This window comes from Sapajus apella, unplaced genomic scaffold (genome assembly GCF_009761245.1).
Source record: "Sapajus apella isolate SASKATOON/1434 unplaced genomic scaffold, GSC_monkey_1.0 scaffold11, whole genome shotgun sequence".
Classification (NCBI taxonomy): domain Eukaryota; kingdom Metazoa; phylum Chordata; class Mammalia; order Primates; family Cebidae; genus Sapajus; species Sapajus apella.
In genome coordinates, this window is record NW_022436951.1 from 34,629,968 (window position 1) to 34,651,271 (window position 21,304).

General features: G+C 44.4%; 1 protein-coding gene across 1 annotated transcript in view; it reads right to left on the reverse strand.

Moving 5' to 3' along the window:
- The window catches only part of ADCY2 (adenylate cyclase 2), a 450,913-nt gene that overhangs the window by 7,698 nt on the left and 421,911 nt on the right, over positions 1-21,304 (reverse strand). Inside the window, exons 21-23 of the mRNA XM_032279123.1 lie at positions 20,039-20,185; positions 17,352-17,459; positions 4,442-4,556 (exon numbers count right to left, since the gene is read on the reverse strand). Of these exons, the coding sequence (XP_032135014.1) occupies positions 4,442-4,556; positions 17,352-17,459; positions 20,039-20,185 (370 nt within the window). The remainder of the gene's footprint in view (positions 1-4,441; positions 4,557-17,351; positions 17,460-20,038; positions 20,186-21,304) is intronic.

A 21,304-nucleotide genomic window follows, 5' to 3' on the forward strand; every position in this document is an offset into this window, starting at 1 on the left:
CACACCAGCACGTGCCTTCCCGCAGCCACACCAGCATGGTACTTTCCCACAGCCACACCAGCACGTGCCTTCCCGCAGCCACACCAGCACGGTGCTTGCAGCCACACCAGCACAGAGGAAATGCCAGGGCAGTCAGTGGGAGGGCAACTGAGCTCCCAGGCAAGAAGGAAAGGGACACACAGCAGTCTCCTGGACAGCCTTAGACAGTCTGTCAGTTTTTGCTGCTAGAAGCTGGGCTTACTGCTCAGCATTCATCAGAGTGAGGAATGGCAATCCCCGGTGACACAAGCCTGCTCACATATGGTATTCTCTAAGGAAACTTAACCACCAGGTTGCTGGAGCCATGCTTGAAGCCAGCTCTCTTCAGCCCAGCTGGCCCAGTTCTTGCCAAGGCATGAGTGGTTTCCTGGATCCCTGGGCTATCTAGGCATTAGGTGTTCCTTCCCCAGGTGAGCAGGCGCCCTGGGCCACTGCTAACTACAGAGGTGATAGACATCATGCTGTCCTCCCCCTTTTAATAAGTGCAATTATAAAACCACGGTGACTCCATGTCTACATCTGGGGTCAGGGTGAGCTCTGACCCAGTGTGGAAGGTGGATATGGCTTCTGCTGTCAGCAGCTGAAGCTTCAAAAGATTAATCAACTTCTCTAATCAAGGAGAAGCCTGGGCTCTTCTCTAACTCCAATTTAACAGGCAGGATGGTTGCTTGTCCCACAAACTCCAAATATGCAGACCTAAAGATGTTCTGGGAGTGAGGGTAAGGCGGACCACAGAAATAGAAATAGGGATACTGACATTGATTGATTCTTCCCCGTACATTTTCTCCTGGGTCCAGGACCCCCACTTTCCTGCATTAGTTGAACCGTAGATTGATGAGGGTGTTTCTGGAGATCTAATTTCTGACTGCTGAACTGCTTAGTCTGCTACAGCTCATTGTAGATCTTAGGCAAAGCTTCCCCTTTGCAATGGAAAGTGAGGTCAGGAAACAGCCCCAATACTATTCCAAACAGTACCCTTGCAGGTACAAAAGAGGTAAGAAATAAATTCTCCTTTGGTTTTGTGGTGTTCTCAGGAAAACACACTTCTGGTTTAGGCATCTCAAATAATCTATTCCAGCTCTGGCACAGGTCCAAGCACCCAGGGGTCAGCTGCTGGACACTGGCCCCGAGGTTCCAGCCCTGCATCTGTCAGCTCAACTTTTCTTCCAGCTGCTGCTGATCCCTGCTTGGTCAGCAGCTCTGGCGGTGGGGAAGAGACTGGACTGATAATTGCTGGCAACGGGGCCATCTCTAGTTAGCGCAGAGTGGGCTCGATTTGTGGTTCCAATTGATTCTACAGCTTGATATGCAGAAAAGGATGCTAGGAGTGAATTTACCTCATTACTGTCCCCACACTTTTGCTGGCAGTATTATTCTTCCCCATGACTATCCCTGAACTGCCTCTGGATGTCGTGGTGCATGGAGGTCGAGCAGGGAAGCCCCCTGCTAGGAGAGACTGAGGATCTGGGGAAAGGGAGACTCAAAGGCCAAGGGAAATGTCGAGTTCAGGCTTCCTTAGAAATCTAACAGGGCTGACATATGGGGCTGAGGGTATAGGCCTTATCAGTTATTGGACAATCAGGGTAAAGTAGGCATTTAACTTGAAGGAGGCCCATTCCATAGTTCATGTGAATCTGAAAAAAGTCACTGAAGACTAGACCAGGAAAATGGCATTTTGGACGTAGCACATGTGATGGGCAAATAGCCATCCTGTTCCCATGCTGCGGTGCAGGGCTATATTATTTTTACCCATACAGGTTTGACAACAGAAGACGTCATTCTCCCATTTCAATAGTTAATACTGAATGTCAACTTGATTGGATTGAAGGATGCAAACTGTTGATCCTGGGTGTGTCTGTGAGGGTGTTGCCAAAGGAGATTAACATTTGAGTCAGTGGTCTGGGAAAGGTAGACCCACCTCCATCTGGGTGGGTTCAATTTAATCAGCTGCCAGCGTGGCCAGAATACAAGCAGGCAGAAGAATGTGGAGAGATTAGACTGGCCTAGCCTCCCCGCCTGCATCTTTCTCCTATGTTGGCTGCTTCCTGCCCTTGAACATCGCACTCCAAGTTCTTCAGTCTTGGGACTCAGACTGCCTTCTTTGCTCCTCAGCTTGCAGATGGCTTAATATGGGACCTCACCTTGTGACTGTGTGAGTTGATACTCCTTAATAAACTTTCCTTCAAATAGACATCTATCCTATTATTTCTGTTCCTCTAGAGAACTTTAATATACCCAGGTAATAGATTTTTTTTTTTTTTAAAGAGGCATAGTAGCAAAGTCTGAGGAGCCCATTTTCCAACCTGTCAAAACAGTGTAGAGTCTCTGGGGTCAAAGGGACACGCCCACGTTTGATGTGGTCAGCAGGCTACCCAGGGTGTGTCCTGCCTGCCTGGTCCATCTCACCTTTGTAGAGCAAGGTAGAGCCCCTGATAGAGGCTTACTGTGCATAGAAGTGAGAAAGTAAAAAGAAAAATATGGCATTTTGGGAGGCTGAGGCAGGCAGATGACTTGAGGTCCGGAGTGTGAGACCAGCCTGGCCAACATGGTGAAACCCTGTCTCTACTAAAAATACAAACATGCTGGTGCCCGCCTGTAATCCCAGCTACTTGGGAGGCTGAGGCAGGAGAATAACTTAAACCAGGAGGTGGAGGTTGCAGTGAGCTGAGACTGTACCACTGCATTCCAGTCTGGACAACAGAGCAAGATCCTGTCTCAAAAAAAAAAAAAGGAAAAGTAAAAGTAAAAGTAAAAGAAAAGTATGATTAGACACTGACAACTAATAGTGCAAGAGAGAAAAGAATCTCATTTGTGAAAGAGACATAACATATTTTGGGTTTAAACGAAATTCAGGACATACCCATCGCAAAGGAAGAAAATGGCTTTACATATTCAGATTTCTTTTTGAAGCTGAAATTTGTAAGTAAGAGAAAGTTAAAAACCATTCAGACAGAATTTGTTGCTGGAACTGCTTTTACATAAACTGACTCTCAGAAGCAGCAAAACTTGTTGCCAAGAAAACCGTAAAATGGTCAAGGAAGCTCTTAGAAATCTGAATGGTTGCAAGTAACTGTGTCCACACAGCTGTGTGTGGACTTAATGGCTTAAAACACACATCTTAAAAATAAGAATTTGTAAAAGGCAAGTAATGAAACATGCTAAAAAATCAACTGAAAGCTTGTTAAAACTTAGAAATTGGGAAGCTTTGTTTTCAATGAAGTCAAGGTTACTTTTTTTTTTTTTTTTTTTGGGAAAGGGTCTCTCTCTGTCACCCAGGCTGTGTTGCAGTGGTACCATTATGGCTTGCTGCAGCTTCAGTCTCCTGAGTTCAATCAATCCTCCCCCCTCAGCCTCCCAAGTAGCTGGGACTACAGGCATGCACCACCAAGCTCAGCTAAGTTATTTTTTGTAGAGATGGGGTCTCATTATGCTGCCCCGGCTGGTCTCCAGCTCCTGGACTCAAGTGATCTTCCACCTCAGCCTCTGAAAGTGCTAGGATTACGAGCATGAGCCACTGCGCCAGGCCTAACAGTTATTTTTTAGCAACATCACAAAGAAAGCTGGATATTTTTTTCCCTAGGATTTGAACACAATCTGAAAAGCTATCACTGTTTCAGAACCTACGACGTTTGGTGTTCTTACAGCTTGTGGCCCCAGGAAGGTGGGGCTGTATTGCCACAATTCTAAGATCCACTTTTTTTGTTTCTTTTTTTTTTTTTGAGACGGAGTTTCACTACTGTTACCCAGACTGGAGTGCAATGGCGTGATCTCGGCTCACCGCAACCTCCGCCTCCTGGATTCAGGCAATTCTCCTGCCTCAGCCTCCTGAGTAGCTGGGATTACAGGCACGCGCCACCATGCCCAGCTAATTTTTTGTATTTTTAGTAGAGACGGGGTTTCACCATGTTGACCAGGATGGTCTCGATCTCTTGACCTCGTGATCCACCCGCCTCGGCCTCCCAAAGTGCTGGGATTACAGGCGTGAGCCACGGCTCCCGGCCTAGATCCACTTTTTTTAAGAAAACATTTTTATATCTCTGAAATCTGGATGTATCTTATAGTTAGTGGCAGGTCCCACTTTCACTGACAACAGTACATAAAATAATGCAGCACCTCTTAGTGGACGTCTCATAGTGAATCAGCAATGCAGGATGGCTCAAGGCTGTGCGTGCTGTGCTTGTGGATGGGATCTTGGCTCAGTGCCGGCGGCCTAGGTCCAACCAAAGGGGTGCTTTTTTCTAATTTGCTCAAAAGAGTCCTTCCCTCTGTCAACCAATCTTGCAACGGGATGCATTTGTAATTGTTCTACTCCAACATTGAAAGGATCATCAATGTCTCCTAGGACTTACTCCTTATTCCACACCTTTGCCACAACTGAAACTGAGATCTTTGCAGAACGTACCCACTCGCAGTTTGAAGTCGTTGAAGGAGTGCTTGTTGATGGCATCCAGCTTCGCTACCAGAGCAAAAGCAAATTCCACCATGGTGCCAATGTGCATGTACTGCCGCTCAGGCTCCTGAGAATGAACAAACACAGGCGGATGGAAGTTAGAGCATCCCAAACTGGAAGCTGTTCTCCTTCGTCTCAAACCTGAGCTTTAGGCTGAGAGGAATGTTGGCAAATTCTAATACTGCAAGGCACTGCAGATATTCTATAAGAATCAAATCCCATCTCAAGGAAGCGCTGTGTGGCCAAGGGGAGACAGTAGGCACTGGAACTCGCTGACTTCCGTGTCTCAGGCCCCCGCAGGCCAAAAGCGTCACGTGGGCTAAGGCTGACCAAGGGGAACCTATATTGTATTAATCCAGAAATCACAAGGGAAGCTGGCCTTGAGGAGGGGCTGGCACTTTCTTCTCCCTTTTCCCCTCCACAGCCGACCTTTGCCCTTCTCTGCTGGGCTCTGGCCTTGGGGGACTGACCTCTAGAGGCTACCTGCATCTTATCCTGGGGCTGCCAGTGGGGATTGCCCAGTGGGAGAATCCATGAAAAAGAGAGCGAAGAGGAGGCTTCGGGTCTCATTCCTCCTCTTCCCTACTCAGTGCACGCTTCCACTGGGGTCAGTCTTCTTCACAGAGGACCAGGGCTGCTGCCCCAGGTGGCAGCTACTCTGTCTGCATCGCAGCTCTCTCTGGTGGCAGCTACTCTCTCTGCACTGCAGCTCTCTCGTTCTAGGAACATCCCGCTCCTTTTGCCCTCTTATGCCTTGAAAGGGGGGATTTTAGGCTGAATTGTGTCCCTCCAAGTTCCTATGTTAATGTCCTAACCCCAGTCTCTCAGGATATGACCATATTTGGAGATAGGGTCTTCAAAGATGTGATTAAGGTAAAACAAGCTTATATGGGTGGGCCCTAATCCAATATGACTGGTGTTCTTTTAGGAAGAGGCAGTTAGGACCCAGTCACCCACCAAGGGAGGGCTGTGAGACAGGACCCAGTCACCTACATGGGGAAGGCCGTGTGAAGACACAAGAAGAAGGAAAGAGGCCAACAGGGGAGAAGAGAGACCTCAGGAGAGACCCACCCCGCTAATGCCTTGATCTTCCGATTGCATCTCCAGAACTGTGAGGCAATACACTTGCATGGTTTAAGACCCCGTCTGCAGTACTTTGTTAGGGCAGCCCTAGCGAAGTAACATGGGGGGGTCACAATTTCTTCATTTACTCATTCTTGAGGGCTGTGTCATCCCACGGGCATGAGGGAATTATGGAGCTGAAGGGGAGAAGTCCTGAAGATTTTCCCACTGCTAGGAAGTGAAAATTTCCATTCAGATTTCCTGTTAATTTCGATTATTCCTGTTACCTATTTATATTTAACATTAATTTGTAGCACTTACTATATTTATATTTTAAATCTCACCTTTTTAAAAGTTTCCATTTTTTGTTACATTATTAGTCTAGGCATAGAATTCATTTAATTCAGGTAAATGTTCTGAAGGTTCCTGCTCTCCCAGTCCTGAACGATTCTGTGCATCAAAATGGTGTGGAGAACAGTTTCTGTTCCAGCCTGCCTGGTGAGCCACTGAGCCTTTAAGGTTTCCTTGAAATGTGGTCCCAGGCCTGCCGGGCATGGCTGCTGGGCCCAATGGACATCGGTGTTAGCACCAAAGCCAGTGCCCTGTGTCTTCTGAAGTCTGCATCCCTCAATGGTTTGTGAGCTCCACCAGGGTAGAGACCTTGCTCTATTAATCTGTGTCTTCACAGCAGAATGACGTCCCTGACAAAGAAGAACTCAATATGTTTATGAATGACTATACTTAGGTTGGCAGTGGGATCACCAAGAGGAAATGGCTGGGGGGAATGAAGACAGGGACTCATTAAGCTTTGGTGTAAGGTCAAAGATGATTGCGGTGCCTTTGGAGAACACAAGCCCAGGATCATGAATGTGCCTACTACAATGGGTGAGGGCTCCAAGGGAAGAAGGGAGAATAGGATAGCAGAGGCTTGGTCTAGGGATATGCCCTCGGCTAGGACATGGGTCGGGGAAGGGGAGCCAGTAAGGCACACTGGAAACCAGCCGAGAGACCAGGAGAGACGGAACATGGGGCTGTTATGGGACTTAGGCAGAGACGTCTAACATGAACGTTGGATCCCAAAGGGAGCTAAATCGGAGATGAAGAAAGGTCTGGGGACAAAGGGGAGGCACCTGGTGACCTGGTGGGAACAAAGCCAACTTTTAGAGACTCAGGAGGGATGGATGAGAAGATAGATGGAGACTGTAGACATAAGCATCTATTCAAGGTGACAGCCAGGTGGAGAAAACCAAGGTGGCAGCTAAAGGGGAGAGGAAAACCAAGAAGCGGTTATTCATCTGCTCTACAGTGCTTAATAAGGAGCATGCAGGGGTATTGTGCTAACGCAGGGTTTCTCAGCCTTGGCACCATGGACATTTGAGCTGGGTTGAACTGGGACGAACTGGGTTATGCTGTCTTCTGCAGGCCGTCCTGCACATCACGGTGTGTTTAACACCATCCCCAGCCTCTACCTACTGGATGTCAGTGGCATCCTTCACCTCTCATTGTGACAACCAGAAATGTCTCCATTGACAATGTCAATGCTCCCGGCGGGGCGGCGGGGGGCGGAGATTAAAATTGCTCCCATTTGAGAATCACTGCACTAAATAGTATAAATGTGAAAGGAGAAGAAGAATTAAATCTCTGGGCAAAAGGGAAAGACATCTTCCTATCCTCAGGTGAATTACATCATTCTAGAAGAAGGCAAAGGAAATAGAACTACTGCAGTAAATTCTCAACTTAAGAGTCGTGGAAGAAAAGCCACATGACTACAAAACTGGAACTACGAAATTGACTGTCAGCTAACTTTGGTGGAATTTCAGGATATCATTTCATAAGAACAGCTAGTCTTTTCTGTGATAGCTCACTAGTATTTTTTGTCTCCCGACTTATGGGGAAAACCTGACTTGGAGGCTTGTGCAGTCAGCTGGAAAACATCTTGCTCCTTAATAGGAAGCACAAGCTGTTAAATCAACAAGCAAAATCTTGTGTAGTAGAAATGACAACTGTCCAAGTAAGGAGGACATATTTGCCACGGGAGCAATGATTTTGCTTTTTACCAAATCATGGTGCAGCAAAGAAGCTCTACTCCTTGATAAATTATTGCCCAATCTGTTTTCACAACATTGGTTTAAACTGAAGGTTTAAAGTGACCTCAGCAATGAAAGAAGAGATTGAGTTCTGGGAATGAAGTTTAATTCAACGTCAGTAACTCATCTGGCCTTAGCAAACCCTAGAAAAAATTCTAGGACAAATGTTCAGTCCCTAGAAGGACTCAATTCATTTCAACAAGTCTTTATACGTGTGCTCTTGATAAATATCTGATGGCAGTGTGAAGCAGTTATTTCTCCCATGATCCAAATAATTTCTGTTGTATATCCCCAGATACTGAATGGACTTCCAGCTAAACACGGAGACTACCCACTGAGTTCCCTGAAACACAGTTTTATAAACTGGTTGTTTTGGAAGTATCACTAGCAAGGAACATTGCTTAAAGTAGTTGCATCCAAAATGATTTTATAACCCAAGTGTCTGTTTGGTAATAATAGAGGTAATTTTTTAGGCTAAAATAAACATAACCTTCCTCTTCTGTTCTCTCTTCTCCCTCTTCCTTCCATAAATATTCACTGAGCATCTGTTATGTGCCTGGCACTGTGTTCTATGCTGGAAAACTTCTGGTGTTCAAGTTCCCCTGTGTCTGATTTGGAAGGGAACTGAGGATTGTTATATAGGGAGCATTTTGTTCTCCTGCCTGGGGCTCCTAGGAGATCTGATCAGACTTCTCAGCTTTTATGTTCAGCCTTCTCCCAGTTAAGCATAAAAGCTGCGTACTGTGATAATCAGCTTACCTGGGAGAGTGTTGCCAATGGATACTGACTTCCTCAGGCAAAAATGGGTTCAGCTCCAGTTTCTCCACACAATTAGCTATGTGGCCTTGGCAGAGTCATTTAACTTCTCTGGGCCTCAGTTTTCCTCACCTGTGTAATGGGACAATAACTCCCTACCTTTTTTTTTTTTTTTTTTTTTTTTTTTTTTTGAGATAGAGTCTTGCTCTGTTGCCCAGTCTGGAGTGCAGTGGCACTATCTCAGCTCACTGCAACCTCCGTCTCCTGGGTTCAAGCCATTCTCCTGCCTCAGCCTCCCGAGTAGCTGGAACTACAGGTATGCTCCCACCACACCAAGCTAATTTTTTGTATTTTTAGTAGAGACAGGGTTTCTCCATGTTGGCCAGGCTGGTCTCACACTCCTGAGCTCAGGTGGTCCACCTGCCTTGGCCTCCCAAAGTGCTGGGATAACAGGTGTGAGGCACTAGCCAACTCTCTACCTCACTGGGTTTCAGTTAAGATTGAATGAATGGATATAAGCAATACATTCAGCCTGCGTCCCTGGGACTTGGGACTTACTTTCCTCCATGATAGTGTAGAGATGTATGTCACTCTGCCTGACATGAAAGCCATCTGGGAGGGAGATCTCAGTATTACTTTACGGCTAAGTGTGGTACTTTTCTGTCTTATGTATGCTTTAACAATGACTTAGGTGCCTGACCTTTTAAGCGTCTTTGAGATTCTCCTTATGTATAGTGAAGAGGGACAGTTCATTTTCTTTCAGTTTTGAGTTTCATGTTAACAGCATGAAAGCAGTAAGATATTACTCTCTTTTGATGACACATCATGACAGCTTTGGTGTTTGCACAAAAATACACAGACGGGATTTTGCTTTTCATTTCCACAAACACCTAAACTATTTTTGATTCTTACCAGTGAAGGTAACTGGGGTTATTGTTTCAATGGACTCCTTAGTACTATGACACTGGCAGGGAAGGTCTCTGAATGACTCCTGGTTTCCTCTCTGGCCCATTTGGCAGGATCCGTTTAATCTTCCCAGATTCTCTGTGCCCACCTCACACAGGAATTGCTGTTTGTACTCCCTGTTCACTCCCAGACTGTAAAACTCTGAGATAAGTCACCAGCATGTACCTGGAACTTGGCTCAGTCAGTACAGAAAACGTCTGTTGGCTGACCTAGCAGCCCCATAAAACTCCTAACAGCTGAGCTGGACGGAGCGGTCCTCGACAGTCAGTGGATGCGGACAGCAAATGCTTCCTGTTCATTGTTTTGTCAGCTCAGTTTTGCTAACATGCTAGAGGGGTGAGGGTAGGAATCTCAGGGGTGGCTCAATGGGGCCTAGGATCTGATTTGGGGGATGGAGGGAGCAAAAAAATGGAGCAAATTCAGCAAGAGCCAGTGGAGCAGGAGGTCATGCTTGGGAACAACTGACAGCCCTTGGCCCACAAACCCGGGCCTGGTATTGAATTTGTTTAGATATAATCAGTATATAAAATTATATATTTATTTTAAATAATATTTAGATAAAATAATGTTTTAAAAAATAATTGGAAAGAAAGCAATGACATAGATGTCTTTAAAAACAGAACCAGCATCAGTGCTGACCCCTTCCTGGACAACAATCCCCCTTCCTCTTGCTCCTTGCTCTCCCCTCCCTGTCTGTTCTGGGAGTGCAAGGTCTTTCCTTCCAGGGTGTTGCGGGCAATGGGCATCAACCTGTTAGAAACAGTCCACAACAGCTAGATTACAGCAACACTATGATCAAAGCATGGGTCTGAATGAAAGTTTTCTTCCCTACACTTTGCTTTTGACCAGTTCCTAGAAAAATTTGTTTGAAGATCAAAACTATTTACATAATTGTTAAGATCACAGTTCTGTCTAATCTTTGCTTAAGGCATGGAGGGGGAATCCTTCTACATGGGGGCCTGAAAAGCCCCTCAGATGTGGAGCAGGTAAGGCTCTGGAGTGCAGCAGAAGGAATGTGGCAATAGGGAGTGGCGTGGACTGTGGTGGTGGAGAGAACACTCCCAGTCTAATGAACACTTGCTTCTGTGCTCCAGGTGGCTGTTGTCATCAGGATGAAGATCAGGTAGATAGCCCACCAATCCAACAGATCACCCACCTACCAAGTAGTAATCCACCAATCAAACAGATCACCTACCTACCAGGTAGATAATTCACCAATCAAATAGATAACCCACCTACCAGGTAGATAACCCACCAATCAAACAGATAACCCACCTAACAGGTAGATAGCCCACAAATCAAACAGATAACTCACCTACCAGGTAGTAACCCACAAATCAAACAGATAACACACCTACCAGGTAGATAATCCACCAATCAAACAGATAACCCACCTACTACACCTACTACATAGCTAAACCACCAAACAAACAGATAACCCACCTACCAGGTAGATAACCCACTATTCAGGTAGATAACCCACCAATCAAGCAGGTAGCCTACCCATTAGGTAGGTAACTCACCCCTCGGGTAGATAACCAACCAATCAAGCAGATAACTTATTAACCAGGTAGATAACCCATCCACCAGGTAGATAAACTACTCGTTAGGTAGATAATCCATTAATCAAGCAGATAACCCACTCATCAGGTAGATAACTCACCCATCAGGTAGATAACCCACCAATAAAGCAAATAACGCACCAATCAGGTAGATAACTCACCATTCAAGCAGATAACCCACCAACCAGGTAGATAGCCCATGATTCAGGAAGATAACCCACTTATCAGGTTGATAACCCACAATTTTCAGGAGAACCTGGATCATTTTCCAGTGAAATATTCTTTTTTAAAAAAGCAAAATTCTACAAGTCAAGAAGATATATCACAGCCACCAGTTTTCTCTAAAGTCCATGGAAAGAAACAAGCAGGGGCTGCAGGTATAAGGCTCAGCAGAGAGTGAGGTCTTGAGGGCAAAATGAGGGCCACTGAGATGGGCAAGCTTTCATTTTCTACTGACCACTGAATCCAGTCCGGGATGTCTACACCTCAGGGAGTGTGTTCAGGGAATGATGAAAGCAGGTTGGAATGAAAACCCATTTGCAGTGTAATATTTCCTTTCTTGACAAATGCCTGTTTCTTTTAAAAACAACAATAAGTTCTTACATGTAATGCAAACATTTAGCCACACTGTTGACTTAAGCTTAAAATTGGAATGGATCATTTCATTTAAAAAGTACAAACGAGGCAAAACAGAGCCAGGCACAAAAGCCCTGCCTCACTAGGTGCTGATGTACTCCTAGGCACTTGTTTCTCCTGGGGGAAATATGTTGTTACAGCAAACAGAAAATGCAGAGGTAGTTACAAATAAAGGCTAAATTTCAAAAGGCTATTATCCAGATAATTTGCCTCTTTTTTGGCTGTAAGAAAAAAACATTAATCCTTGGGTTACCCTATATATTTTGTAAACTTTTACAAAAGGTAAAAATAACATTCATTTCTTATAAAAGTGACTAATATTAGCATGAATATTTATCAGGCTTGTTATTTTACCCAAATTAATTGTAATGAACTTTCCTTTCACAACACATTCATTGTACTTCAAAATATTTCTAGGATGCCCATGCAAAGAATCTAGTTAAATGCTCTAATCACAAATAGCACATACAGTACTGAGAGAATTTCCCTCCTTGATATGATGACATGTCATATTTTAATGTCCTAAAACCCTTATCTCTGTTCTATTGGAGGCAGCAATGGTACCAATATGCAAAACACGGTACAAACCACAATTATATTATTATTACTGTTAGCATTTTTATTACTTATTATGCCCATGGAGTCTATTAAGTAATCTGCATATTAAATATGGTCTTCCCAACAGCCTCTTGCAACCGGTGAGATGACCATTTCATGCATAAGGTAACAGAAGTGCAGAACGTTTAGCTATAATAGTAAGTAGTGAGCAGCTGCATTTGAAAGTCATGCTCTTTCAGCTCTACCCTGAAAACAGTCATGTGTTAACAGCAGTGACTGGGTTTGGAGTCATAAGCAGTTCAAGGGTAACTAAGAAGACACGTTTCATTGCTGGGGCAGCTGAGAGTGGAGGAATGGGGCTCCTGGGAAGGGCTTTGCTAAAGGGCTGGGAGCAGAGATGAGCGAACAGGATGGATACAAATGCAGGAGTGCAGGGATGCTCAGGAAAGGGCAGGGGCTGGTGGAGGGGCAGGTAAGCCAAGGATGATAGGAGGCAGCACCAGAGGCTGCCATGCGGAGCTTGGACAGACAGGAACACCCAGAGCAGGAACACCTTACTCTGTGGCTGCTTGTTTTCCCTAGGGCATGGAGAAAGGTACTTGACTGCTCTGTGACTCAGTTTATCCATCTGTAAAATGGGCAAGGAGTTTTACTAACTACCTCCTAGGCTTGTTGTAAGGGCTCAGGAGCCATTCGTAAGGGTTCAACAATGTCAGAGAAAGAAATCAGAGGGTTTGCATTGCAAGTAGCAGATTTGTAAAACAGAGTGAAGGAAGCTAAACACTGTCTGAGAGGTGGAGTAGGCACAGGTGCAATCACTCCTTGAACACACATGGGTGATTGCTGCTTAAAGGCCCTGCTGGGAACTTTGAGGGCCACTGCATAGGACATGGCACATGCTATAGTCTGGATGTTGGCTAAGAAACATACACACACTTCTAAGAAAGTTGAAAATGACAGGTAGCAAATAGTGAAAAAAGAAGTAAGTCCTGGACCCAGACAGCCAGGTGAGGCAAAGCTCCCCAGTTCGGGGCACCGGAAAACCTTCTGTGAAAGTTGGAGCCTTGGCCTTGCTGATGGGTGAGATTCTGAAAGGCTCCTTGACCAGGCAGGGCATCTTCTATAAGCATCAGAATCACCTGGATAAACTAGTGAGAATGGGCGTCCCCAGCCCACCCCAGAGATACAGCAGGCTTGGGGCTGTCCCTGGAAACCATTGTAACAATTGCCACTGGTGGTGCTGCTACAGGTCATGGGTGCACCACACCTGGGGAGGATGAGGATAGAACCCAGGTTGTTCTGCACAAAAGCACACGCATGTTTGAGGGCAGGTGTAGAGACTGTAAGGAGAGGTGGGGGATGGGTCAGGGCTTAAAATGGGAATAGATCATTTCATTTAAAAAGTACAAATGAGGCAAAACAGAGCCAGGCACAAAAGCCCTGCCGCACTGGGTGCTGATGTTCTCCTAGGCACTTGTTTCTCAATGGGTAAGTAAGTTGTCACTGCAAATAGAAAATGCAGGGTAATTACAAATAAAGGCTAAGTTTCAAAAGGCTATTACCCAGATAATTTGCCTCTTTTTGGATTTAAGCAAAAGACAATCCTTGGGTTACCCTACATATTTTGTAAACTAGATATCTTTTGTTGCCAGACTAAAGATTTGGTATAGAAAGTATTTTGTTTATAACTAGAGAAGCAAAGACTTAATCCCATTTTGGGCAGGTTACAAAAGGTAAAAGTGACATTCATTTCTTATAAAAGTAACTAATATTAGCACGTATATTTATCAGGCATGTTATTCTCCCCAAATCAATTGTGATGAACTTTCCTTTGCCTCTGCTGGAGCAGAGGGTTGGGGCCCCGTTTTCAACTGGGGAGGACAAGAAGAAAATGGCAGTAGTGTTAGAAAACGGGGTGTCTAGAGGAAGCTGGAAGTGATACAAGTCTGGCCCAAGCCTCTATTCTATTGGAAGCAGCAATGGTACCAACATGCAAAACACGGTAAAAACCACTACTATATTATTATTACTGTTAGCATTTTTATTACTTACTCTGCCCATGGAGTCACTTAAGTATGTTGCATATTAAATATAGTCTTCCCAACAGCCTCATGCAATGGGCATGATCACCATTTCATGCATAAAGTAACAGAAGTGCAGTACACTTAAGACAGTGGATAGAGGTTTTGGTGGAGACTGAACGTGCAGAGGTGATGGATCAAGTCTTAGGAGAGATCCCTGATGGAGAAGAGGGACTGGGGAAAGAATATTACAGTGTCCCACAGACAGGGACCACAGGCTGGGGCTAGACAACGGAAAGGCTCAAAAGCCAAAGGAGGATTTCTGGGCAAAGGTGATGGCCACCCATAGTCAGGGCGCAACCCAGGATGAATGCTCAGAGAATTTGATTGGACTTGAAATTTGGAATCTGGGAGTGTTTTTTGGTCATCAAGGGTAGAATTCCTGATGGCACTAGTGAGGCAGGATTGGGGAGGTATAGAAACAGAAAGTAGAAAATGAAAGATAAAGGCAGTGGATATGGACCATCGGTCTATAAAGTATGGCTGCAGAAAAAGAGAGAAAAGAACTGAAGACTTTTCTTGATGATCCAGACCAGGTCTGATGGAGGCAGAGTCAGGGTCAGGAACAAGAGGGAGACATACACACACTGGGCTGTAGAGTGATGGAGGGTGAACCCACAGGTCCTCACACACACACTGAATGTGGAATGGGTCTTCACGGGGTGGTGCCCCAGAAGATCTCCCACTCCAAGGCCCTGCCAAAGGATCTGTAGTTGGCTGTCCAAGAGCAAAGGGCTGGAGTGGATGTGATCGGGTGAAGTGCTCCTGACGGACCTCCTTAGATGAACTGGAGAAGCCTCCAATCACGGCTGCATGAGATTGAGGTAAGTGAGGCACTCACCTTGGGGGTGAAACTTCAGAAGGTGCAAAAAGCTCAGCAATCATGAGAAATAATATTCTAGTGCGGTATTTTTAAAAATCAAAATTAATGTAGAAAAATTCAAGATGAACTAAAATAATGAAATTTTAACTGAAGATACTGGTGTGGACAGGATTGTGTCCTCTCCAAAATTTATATGTTGAAGCATTGACCTCCCAGGTGACTGTATGAAGACAGGGCTTTGTGAGGAGGTGATTATGGTCAACTAAGAGCATAAGAGTGGAGCTCTTATCCAACAGAACTGGTGTCCTCATTAAAATGGAAGACAAACCACCTCTCTCTATCTCTCCCTGTCTCTCTCTTGCCTCCATGGGAGGCCTGAGAGAAGTGAGAAGGCTGCTGTTTGCAAGCCAGAAAGGGAGCCCTCACCATACACCTAATCAACCAGCACCTCAGTCTTGAATTTCCCAACCTTCAAAACTGTAAGAAATAAATTTGTTGTTTAAGCTACCCAGCCTGTGGTATTCTGCCTGGCAGGCCAAGCAGACTAAGACGGATAGGTCCTGCAGTGTTGTGCTGACTATCTTAGAGCCTGAGGCAGTAAGAAAAATGTCTGTCTCTATACATGTTTTAATGTTACTTTTTAAATGTTCTGTTTTCCAGAACATTAAAGGCATTGGAAAAGTATATACTTGTTTCCATGAAGGCCGGGAAAGTAAAATTATAATTAGTTCTGGTTTGGGTTATATATAGAATATTTAAAATTAAAAGAATGTTGTACATTTTAATATCTCTATTTTACATTTTTTTCCAATTTTTTAAACACTTCAATGTTCTGGAAAAAACCCTAGCTATTAAAAATATACAACACCATGCAGAAGGAACAGCAGTTTTCCTTTGGCTGCAGGCTCCACGATAGCTTGTGACGGTGTTGCTCAGAATCCAAAGGCAAGTTTCTTCTGAGATTTCTTTTATTGCTTATTTCTTTTATTTTCTTTATTACTGAAGTAATATATACTCACTAAAAATAATAATCTGAAGGCAATCACCTGAAGAGGAGAACCAACAGAATATATATTACTCCATCCAACTGGAAAAATGCTAGGGTTCCATCTTGAGTCAGATGTCTATCTACTTCTGTCCTTTGCCCATGAATGTATAAATGTCAAGCAGGAAACTACGACCCTCTCTTGACATTCCTTGAGGAGGGAGCTATGTTACAGTGCCTACTGCCTCTCTCCCCACTCTCACTCTTCCCACGGGAGGTGGGTATTGCGAGAGGGGCTCATATACAGTGCTCAGCCCTTCTTGTCTTTGGGAACCTGCCTGTCCACAGAAACTGTGTTCTGGTAAGCTCAGTTCCTCTGTACTCTCCCCAGCAGAGGGCAGGCTCCACAGCAAAGGCCACTGTCCTGAGGGGAAAAGGGGTCTTGTTTATGGGCCACTACTGATATAATATTCCAACAGGTTATGCAAGTTTGGCTACATATATTCTCTCTCTCTCTCTCTCCCTCCCTCCCTCTCTCTCTCTCTCTCTCTCTCTCTCTCACACACACACACACACACACACACACACACAAGAGAAAATCTTGAAAACCTTAGTTGATTGAAGATATTCAATTTTGCCCAAATCACCTTTTCAATCAAATTTCCATGTGGCCAACTTGTTTTCTGACCACATTATCTTATTTGATTTTAATTCATCTTTTAGATGGGGTGTCACTCTGTCACCAAGGCCGGAGTGCAGTGGCAAGATCTCAGTTCACTACAACCTCTGCCTCCCAGGCTCAACCATCCTTCCATGTCAGCCTTCCAAGTAACAGGGACCACAAGTGTGCACTACCACACCAGGCTAATTTTTTGGTTTTTTGGTAAAGATGGGGTTTCACCATGTGGCCTAGGTTGGTCTCAAACTCCTGAGCTCAAGAGAACCACCTGCCATGGTTTCCCAAAGTGCTGGGATTACAGACATGAGCCACTGCACACGGCCTTGACTACATTCATTTAAATGAAAAGACCCAGAGCCATCCTTATTGAGTCTCTTTTATATAACTAGCTTTCATCTTCTACTTCTACTTCATTGTGTATTTATCTGGTCACAAGCAGCCACCGATTGTTTTTTCTTCTCCTGTTGGCCAGCAGAATTTCTGTGAACAGATCCTCTGACACTAAGAAGTGTAGAATTTTCATCTTCTCTCATAGGACCTTGACCCTGAGCTTTAGGTTGTACATAATATACAGTTCTTGGGTCACTGCATTGCTGTTTTGGTCCCAGGGTGGCTTGTGGATGGGGCTAAGGCTCACCTGTGTTGTTAGGTGTCCAGCACGTCTTACCTGGGCATGCTCCTGGCTGGGCACAGCGCTCAGACCTGTCGCTGCCATGTATGTGCTGCCAATGGTCTTGATCTTTTCAACTCCACTGAATTTTGGCTTGGACAGAAGCTGTGAAGCAATGACAACCATCCAGTTACTCAGTTGGATGCTGACCTGAAGCTGAGCAGTTTATAGAGACATTCTCAATTGCTGGTTCATGTGAGGATTCACTCAAGGTAGTGACAAAAATATTAAAGAAAAAATATTATAGAAAGTTATAGAATATACTCACAAACCTTCTTGGAAGACCAAGAAATCTGCATAATTTCAGGAGACATTTCAGCTGAAGGCAGCCTAAATCCTTTTTACATTTATTTAATTAAAAAAAAGCAAATAACTAAAGTAGATAGAAGAGTTTATCTGCATAATCTGTTTACTCATGTAGTCTTAAAACTAACCTTTGAGCCCAATAGCTCTTTCAGAAAGAAGTCAGCCAAAGATAGTATCCACTAATAGTGTTTGCTTTAGGCATCAGAACCTGTCCTTTAATATTCAACCTGTAGTAGTGTTGCTTCAAGCCTTTGTCAATTAAGCTTTACTAAGTAAATGCACATCTCACTAGCTGAAGAAGGCCAACAGTTGCAACTGTTTACAGCACTCTCCAAAGTGCCTGTAAGCCACCCAGACACATTCAGTCAAACTAGCAAATTATCTGTGTGTAAGTGTACTTTATTCATCCATTGCTGAGTCAAAGTCTGCAGGGCAGATCCCTGCAAGTGGTAACCCTGACAGGTTCAGAAGAAGACCGTGACTTGTTTCAACCACTGCTTATGCACCCTTGGGCCTTGGGATTTTCCAGGAACAAACACTTCATATATTTCATACAGAGCATGTCCTTTGAGGAAAGTGCGGCAGCATGATTTACTTCCAAGGAACATGAATTACCATTCAAACTTGGCTAGTGATGGAACCAAGATGAATTATGATGCAAATGACAATGGGCTTGAATAAATTTCCTGACTATGCATATGAAAGGCATAAATATAAAAGTATGATTTGATGACTAAGGTCTTTTCTTGCACTGTCAGAATGATTTATGATCAATTATTCATGCTGAGGACTGGCTTTTGCCCTCTGAGAGACAGGGTCTTACTCTGTCACAGTAGCTGGAGTGTAGTGGCATGATCATATTTCATTGCAGCCTCCACCTTCCAGGCTCAAGTGAACCTCCTGCCTCAGACTCCCAAGTAGCTGAGACCACAGGCATATGCAACCATGAACAGTTAATCTTAAATGTTTTTTTTTTTTTTTTTTTTTTTGCAGAGACAGGGTCTCCCTATGTAGCCCAGGCTGGTCTCAAACTCCTGAGCTCAAGCTATCCTCCTACCTTGGCCACCTAAAGTGCTGGGATTACAGGCATGAGCCACTGCAGCTGGCCTGAGCCTTAATATTTCTTGTCTTCGAATCAGTTATCAGCGTCCCACTTGACTCCTCCTTAGTCTATTAATTTAGGCTTTCAGCTGGGATGGAAGAAAGATATGAATAAGTACAGACGCTGTAGGAAAGAAGAGGAATGGGCTTGCAAGTGATGGAAGCCCTGGAAGGTCTGTATTTTCTTGGGAGGGCCAGGCTCAAACGGCACTGACCAGAGACCAAGAGCATTTTCTTGCCCCTTCCTTGGAACTCCTGATTTCGGAGGAGATTCCTCCAGGATTACATATCAAATAATTTAAGACAGATGAGCAAATCCCTGTGTCACCTATCCACATATCCACTGTTACTCACCCATTAGTACTGGGAGTATTTATTTCACTGAAGAGCAGCTGAGATTCCCAGCCACTGTTTGTCATGATGCCCCCGGGATTGCAGTGGTCATCTCTGGTGGTCATGATTTCTCCAGGAATTTCTAGCATCAACCTCACAGTGATGATGGTTGTGAGAGAAAACACACAGGGCCCACAAGACATTTAGGTGGTTTGCCTGAAGCCACTGTGTTATATAATCTCGCCACATCACTGTATTTCAAAATTCCATGAATCATCGCTAACATAAGCTCCCAGACAGATGTCAATTTTCTTCTATTTTGCAGGATAGTGATAAGAATAATGTGGCTGCAATATCCTTAAACCAGAGGGGTGTTTGCTCTTGCTGGGAAATAGAACATAGTATTCTCTATGCAGAAAGTTGAAAAATGACACCTATTTCAAATTCTAAAACAGACACTTTGTCCCTTCTAAAGCGTGTTGTATTATTCCCCCATACAGATTGTATTTTCAATAATAAAATGTCATCCATGCATAGTGCAAGTTGATATCTGACAGAGGCATTGAAGTAGGCACAGATACAATAATAATCTATTATAATATATTATCTTTTTTACATAGAAAGAGATGGGCAAGTATTTTATCTAGAATTCAAGCCTTTGTAGAGGATCCATGAGCACACTGGATCCACATTTGATTCAACAGATTTTGGTAGCTGTTCCTAGCAGTCACACCAGCTTCAAAAATACAATGTATTTGTCTACCTCAAATTAGTCAGAGACCTAAATAAAGCAAAAGCCTTTAATGCCAGATGCCAGAAATCATGCCAAAGGACAAGTTGTTTTAGGATATGCCTCTATCCTGAACTAACTTCAAGTGCACAGGAACATCAAGGTGTGAGACTGGGTGTCCTCCTGCCCTTTAAAGGCAACTCTCAGTACCTACATCATCAAAGTCAGCGATGATCTCGTTCAAGAGCCGAAGGCATTCCAAGCCCTCCTTGTTCACGTCGGATTCTGTGTAAAACTCTTTGAAATCCGGAATGGAGGCAAACATGACGCAGACGCAGTCATAGGACTGGTGGTATAGGTCCTGCTTGGGAGAAAAGCACAAGCTGATCACTAGGAGACTGACCTTTAAACAAAAACACTCCACATGCAAGTGTTTTGTTTATGCCAGGATTCACCGAGAAATCACCCAAATGCCTACTCCACCTGCCCCACCCCAGCCGTGGCCCAATCTACACGCTGCTGCTGCTCTCAGGAGAAGGCTTCTAATGAGCTGGATTCAGGTCACTACCAGTTAAGAGGAGGTGCCTTGCCAGTTAAACCTCTCTATCATATTGACCTTACACAATGACAAGAGACCACAGAGTTCTGGCTTAGGAAAAAGCGTCCTTTAAACAACTAAAAGGAAACAAAATGTTTTCCCAAACTATCAGATTGTCCTGAAATAACTCGTTATGGCTCTAGTATTTGGATGGGAGTCTTGATGAATTTTCCTCTTCGGTGTCCCCTGAAAAGAGCATATGGAATTCATCAAGTTACTCGTTATTACAGGAGAAAGAACCAAAAGAACTCCTCAGTCTACTTATTTATATTATATTAGACACTGACTACATTTACTAGGGATATTCTTTTGTTTTTAAATAGAAAGAGGCTCATAGTTCTTCATCCATAGACATGAGTTAAATTGCAATGTCTTGTAAATACAATTTCAAGATGTTTCCATAATTTTCCTAAAACAGTGACACCTTCGAAACAATGAAAGTTTCAGAAAGGAAGAGCTGTTAGGTGGTCTTGTGGGCTAGTCCAAGGTGTGGAGGATCTGCCTGTCACTGGCAAGGGCTTCTGAGACCCCTGAGATGGCCCCAACACAGGCAGACCGGCCGGGGCCACTGAGGATGCAGTGCGGCATGGGCAATGCTTTCTTCTCCAGGCAAGGTGAGGAGAGTTCTGTTAGACAAGATGGCCGACTTCTGAGTAGAGGGAAAAATGCTAGTGGTGGGTGCTTCCTGTGTGTTTGGCAGGGCGAAGGAATCCATTCTACATGAACATTATCAGTAAGCCCTGCTCTTTGGGGCACCCAGATGAGCTCCTTTGCAGACAGCAAACACTTAAATAGTATTATAACTCCAAGGTTTGGTGGCACCTCAGAGGAACAGTTCTTCCCCTAGCGAGGTCCCCTCACAAAACCATCAGAGCCACGGAA